Source organism: Mandrillus leucophaeus, unplaced genomic scaffold, assembly GCF_000951045.1.
Source record: "Mandrillus leucophaeus isolate KB7577 unplaced genomic scaffold, Mleu.le_1.0 Scaffold25, whole genome shotgun sequence".
Classification (NCBI taxonomy): Eukaryota; Metazoa; Chordata; class Mammalia; order Primates; family Cercopithecidae; genus Mandrillus; species Mandrillus leucophaeus.
In genome coordinates this window covers 200,671-207,028 of record NW_012102587.1, presented here as the reverse complement: position 1 = coordinate 207,028, position 6,358 = coordinate 200,671, and the positions used below count along the sequence as shown (strand labels likewise).

Below are 6,358 nucleotides of genomic sequence, written 5' to 3'. Positions count from 1 at the left end.
AGGGGAAAGGCAAGGGGAAAGGCAAGGCAGGGCAGGGCAGGGCAGGGCAGGGCAAGGCAAGGCAAGGCAAGGCAGAAAAATAAACCATAATGGATGATCCAGATTTGAATACAGTCATGTACCATGTGAAGATAATGGTCTGCATAGATGGTAGTCCTCTAAGATTATAATGGAGCTGAATAATTTCTATGACCTAATGAAGTTGTAGCAACCATAAGGTCCTAGTACAACACCTTATCCGCACGTATTTTGGTGACTCTGGTATAAACTTACTCCTCAATAAAAGCCCCAAGCATTTGCTTTAGGAAAACACTCAGAAGAAGGCACTGTTATGGTAGAAGATGGTACCTCCTGCATGTGGTTGGCCCTGAAGACCTTCCAGTGGGACAACATGAGGAGGTGGAAGACAGTGATATTAATGTCGTGAATTCATGTAAGCTTAATCTACTGTGTATGTTTGTGTCTTCGTTTTCAGGAAAAAAAAATTTTAAAAGTAAAAAAAATAATAAATAATTTAAAAACAGAAGAAGTCTTATAGCAAAAGGATATAAAGAAAGAAAAGATTTTTGTATAGTTGTATGCTATTTGTGTTTTAAGTGTTATGACAAAGAAGTCAAAAGTTAAAAAAATAAAAAGTTTACAAAGCAAAAAAGTTATAGTAAGCTAAAGATACTTTATTATTGAAGAAAGAAAAAAGTTAATAAATGTAGTGTAGCCTAAGTGTGTAGTGCTTATAAAGCCTTTATTAGTGTAGAGTAATGTCCTAGACCTTCACCACTCACTCACTGACTCACCCAGAGCAACTTCCAGTCCTGCAGGCTCCATTCATGATAAGTGTCCTATGCAGGTGTAGCATGTATTTAAATCTCATATTTTTACTCGGCCCTTTCTATGTTTACATATGCTTAGGTACACATGTACTTACAAATGTGTTATAGTTGCTTGCAGTATTCAGTACAGCAACATGCTATACAGGTTTGTAACCTGGGGCAATAGTCTGTGCTACACATACAGTCTGTGTGTGTCATAGGCTGTACCATCTAGGTTTGTGTGAGCACACTCTATGATTTCCACACGATGACAAAACTGCCTAATGACACATTTTTCAGAATATATTCCCACCATTAAGCTACACATGACTGTATTTATAAAGAAGCAGGAGGCATTTTAGGTAGGCGGACTAGCCCAGGGATATACAAGAATAACAAGCACAGTGGACAGTGTGATACAGGAGATCTAATAACTAAATATTTTGAATTTCCTCTCTCCCTTTCTCCCTCCCTCCCATTCTTTCTTCTTTCTTTCCCCCCTGTCTTCTACCTGTCTTTTACCATACCTCTTCCCCTCTCTCTCTCTCCCCGTTTCATTGCTTCCTCTGATTTCACATTTTCCACTTTCTCTTTGCCTGCCTGCTCTCTCTCTGTCTCTAACACCCACTATCATCATCGTCACCCCATTGTTATAATTGGCGACATATATATATATATGTATATATGTATACACACACACACATCTATGTTCTTCTCCATGTATATATGCATGTAAGTAGGCCATTCAGGTGTACACAGACGATTAATAATAATGTCAAGTTCCAACCCCAAGTTTTTTCCACCAGACCCACCTTATCAATGTCACCAGTTCAGAATATCTGCCCCACGGCCAGCACCTTCTTTAATTACAATACCATTCCCATTTGACCCCATCAGCCTCTCTCTCATGTTGATTTGTTTCTGCTCCAATTTCGAGAGTCCTAGGAAAAGGCCACCCCTGTACACCACAGACAGCATAAACCACCACTCTCTGTTCACTCGAAGACACAGTAAATTCTTACCAAACATCTTTCATGTGTGTCTCTACATGGTCGTGTGGCAAGTGCTGTGGTATGAAGAAGTGCGTGTCTTGGTTTTTTCATTAGGAAGCTTGATGTCCCACTCGTAAGACTAGGATATGCATGTTTATACACATGTAAATGTGTATGTAATTAATAGTAAGCAACATTATAATAAGAAACAAGATTTAGTGAGCACTTGCATTGTATCAGGCACTGTTCTAAAAACATATATATTAACTTGTATAATTCTTACAAAACCTTTTAAGGCAATTAAAGTATTATTTTTACCATTGGACAGATAAGAAAGTTTAAATGACACATGACAGGACTAATGATGTCACACGGGGGCTTGAATTCTGTTGCTGCCTGCACATCACCAATCTTGGAGTTTTTCCAGCAGCAGAGAGGAGTAATAGAAAGACTCTGAGTGCAGTAGTTGGATACGTTTGGTGTGAATTTTGCCTCTTCCATGAATGATCTGTAGGACTTTGGACGTCTTATTTGATTGTTTCAATCTAGTTTCCTTATTAGCCAAAGGGGAACAATAAGACTCATGTTCTAGTCATTTTCCAATGATAAATGATACAACAATAATAAACAATATTGTAATATATATTATTATAAATAATAAATGATACAACAATAATCATAATAGTGGCTTTATGAGTGTGTAGTAGCCACAAGTTCCTGAAAATTTAACATGCATTATATACACACATACAGGCATTACTACTCTCCTTTAGTACATGTGCAAATTCATGTTTAAAAAGAGGTCTTGCTCTATGTCACCAGACCAACAAACAACAGAGCAAAGATTCAGATTAAGGTCTGTGTATCCTTAAACCTGATGCTTTTTCTTATATCATATATGGTACTGCACCTGTAGTACAATTCCTCCCTCATCAGTGAGGGCTGTTCCTGAAGGTGTTAATTCTCCAGCACTTTTGTTCTTCACTGTCAATAAACTCAGGATCTTCTTGCACCTGAAGAAAACTCTCAAGCAGAGCAGGGTGGCATGCATAGGAACTGTCCAGCGAGGCAACAGGGCATCTTAGGGGCAGGGTGAGGGCATGTGGGCAGCATACCACCATCCTCTGTTTCAACCCCTTGTCTTACAACTAGCGTATAAACAAAAAGGGTCATTGAACCATGGGGTGTGAGCAGTGCATTTCAAATGCTTTTTGCTTGTGCATGTTTTTTGAGTTCCTTGCAACATGTCAACTCACAACTCTTTGAGGGCACCTGGTGTAATGCACAGGTGTGTCGTTCCAGGTGGGCCACACTGTAGACCTCCTGCCAGTGCTTTGAGTGAGAAGTAAAGTCCCATGTCTTTTACTCCTTTCAGATCCTTTTGGGAAGACAGATGAGCGGGAACCACTCACGAATGCTGTTCGAAGTGATTCGGCAGTCATCGGAGGTAAACAGTTCATTGTTGTTGAATGCAGAAAGACATAAACGATCCTGTATTTTGGAGAAAGTTATCTGAAGCCTTCCTTAATTATGGCCATCCAGCGCTCACAGCCCCCTACATTATCTGCAACACTGTGAGCTTTTCATGAGTAGTCATGTGTGCTGAATGATCAAAGGCAGGCTCTGCCGACACCAGCAGCTCTGCGGCTTCATCCTGCCTCTGATTCACGAGGCAGCTGAGCACCGAGTCAACAGCTGGAGCATTTACTTAGAGACAGAAGCTCACATTCTGTTCATTTCATACAGTTGTCACTGTTCCTAAAATGAAAACAAAGCAGACCAACAAAGCTAAATACAGGGAAGAAGCAGACAATGGGCGAAGCCGCAGTCCTGTGGAGTGTTCCCCACCAAGTGATTTGGGTTAGGTCTGATGAGCAGGGGAAAACCCACAGGACTGTAGTTTCAAATCTCACTGCACATATGGTTACAGATGCAGACCTTGTCTGCTCTGCGGCGAGCTCAGCTTTCCTGCTTTTCCATTTTCTTACTGCCTGTTGGCCTCCCCACTTTTTTATTCTGCTTCAGCTTGGCTTCTGCCTGCTGTGGCTTGATTTTTCCATCTGGGTCTTGCAACACAGAATGATTTCCAAGCTTCGTTTAATGTAAGATGCGTGTGAAAGACCAAACTCGTTTCTATCTGAGAAACGTAACCTTAGCAGGTGCCACCATCCCTGCCTTCTGGAAGCCTAGATGAACTGATCCTTGGCAGATGGAGATCTCCTTTTAAAAACCTGCAGTATCGTTCCATTTAGCTTATATTTAATGAGCCCTGCTACGGGTCAGGCTCTGTGCTAAGTAGAGAATGAATGAGCCAGGGAGGAGATGGGTAAACACAAAACAAGACAACCAGTGAAGGCTGTTCTGAGGGAGGAGGTACAAATGGCTATGGGAGCACAGAAGTGCACTCCTGATAACATGAAGAAAGGAAAACCACGCCTTTCCTTAAGGAAGTTCCTAAAACCTCTGACCTGAATTTCTGCTTCAGAGAAGCTGGTCCACCTTAATTTTTGTTTGGCATCGAGAAATGTGGGAAAGAATTTTGTGTCTATTTCTCTTTCAGTAATTTCCCACTTGACAAGTGCAGAAAAAGACTTTTGTGACTGCTGACTCCTCTCCAGCTATTTACATGCTCTGTGACTCTCTTTAAGGACAGGAAAGTCATCTGACCCCCTAGGAAAATTCCTGGAGGCTTGCACAGCTGCTGACTTGGACTATCCCAAGCATTGAAGGAGTAGGAACCAGTTTCCTATTTCATTTCTTAAGGCTGCAACCCACTCAGGAGAGTCACTCACTACCACCCAGTTTATTCATAGACTTGCTAACTTAAGTGATTTTACCCTTACTTGTTCTAACACAGTTGTAGAAAATGCCACAAAATGGTTTAGGAACATATATTTATAAAAATAAATCTTAATCATGGCCCCAGTTCTACAAAAAATTGGCGGAAGACGTGCAATCCACATATGACACTTTCAAATGTCCATGCTTCTGTAAATCATAATGCACTGTGTCCAAAAATAACTTTCTAAAATAGACACTTTTCCTCAATATCTCCTCTCCTTAGAAAAATAAAACAGCAAAATATAGAACTTATTACAAGTCAAGTCTTTGCTTATCATACATATTGTTAAATATTTTCATGCTGAAATACTACATTCATGTAGAGACACATCTGCCACTTCCACATTTTCACTATCCCTTGGCTGATACTGCCTTTCATGTTCCAAGAGCCTTCCTGGCAAAGGTAGGGGTGAGACCTTAGGGTAAGCAAGGATACCTTGCAATATAATCCAGTTGAGTCACACACAGTCAGAATAAGGGGGAATCTGATGGGCCTGGGCTGAAGTTTGCCATCTCAATGGACTCTGAGTTTCTCGAGAACAGAGGCGTCTTGTCACTGAATGAGCCTCAGTTTCACAGAGTGCAGAGCATGCAAAAATGTTCTAAATTTATAGTGATCATTTCGTTATTAATGAAAATATTTGAGGAAAACAAACATATAACATAAAACAAATTTACATCAGGAGGGCATGTGTTGAGATGTGAGATATTTAAGTACCATTTTCTAGGATGCTAAAGTAACTCTGAAATACTTAGTTGTGAGGTGACCAAAAAAATGGGCTAATTACAAATGATTCTGACACATTTATAGCAGACTTGAAAAACTTACAAAGAAACCCTTTGCTAGTCCAATTCCATATGTAGAAGATGGCATTCTCAGTTCTTTAAACAAAACCTTCTATGGTCTCTCTCCATAGAAGAGAAAGCGTCTCTCTCCCCAGCTAGTTCGAAAGAAGGTTTTATAATAATTGAAGGCAGGGCCTTTCAGCAGGTCTTTATTTCTGGGCAGGTGGCAGAGTTGCGTTTGTGTGATTTGTTTTGTTTTGTTTTCTCTCTTTAGCATTCCCCTCATCTGGCAGGAATCCACTCTCCTGAGCAGATGATTTGTGATGATTTCCTTCTCTCTTTCCTTCCCCTTTCTCTCCAGGGGTGATAGCAGTGGTGATATTCATCATCTTCTGTATCATCGGCATCATGACCCGGTTCCTCTACCAGCACAAGCAGTCACATCGTACAAACCAGATGAAGGAGAAGGAATATCCAGAAAATTTGGACAGTTCCTTCAGAAATGATATTGACTTGCAAAACACAGTGAGCGAGTGTAAACGGGAATATTTCATCTGAGAAACTGCAGGGTTCCCACTACTATTTTTTCTTGTTCAATTATCTCCTCCCCTTCTTCTCTCCTGTCTTTTGATTTGGTCATTCTCTTTATTTTCTGCTTGCCATTTCTTTTCTGGAGCATATTTGCATCCACCACAGCATCAATTCCCTTGATCCAGTCCAAGAGACCAGGCAGCCGTGGCCACTGCCTTCCTCTCTGATGAACCTATCGGGTGAAAACGACCACTCAAGAGACTGACTTCACTATTCAAGACAAGGAAGAGACACATGTGTGCACTCCTGCATGTTCAGTTCTGTACTTCCAGTTTCTAAAATGCACTGTTCAGTTTGGCAGCCACTTGGTGGTTCGGGCTTGCTTTGAACCTGAGCTCT

General features: G+C 40.8%; 1 protein-coding gene across 1 annotated transcript in view; it reads left to right on the top strand.

Moving 5' to 3' along the window:
• Nucleotides 1-5,986, top strand: part of CNTNAP5 (contactin associated protein-like 5) — a 951,880-nt gene extending 945,894 nt beyond the window's left edge. Inside the window, exons 23-24 of the mRNA XM_011983413.1 lie at nt 3,177-3,248; nt 5,790-5,986. Coding sequence (XP_011838803.1) covers nt 3,177-3,248; nt 5,790-5,986 — 269 coding nt within the window. The remainder of the gene's footprint in view (nt 1-3,176; nt 3,249-5,789) is intronic.
• Nucleotides 5,987-6,358: the final 372 nt, after the last annotated feature.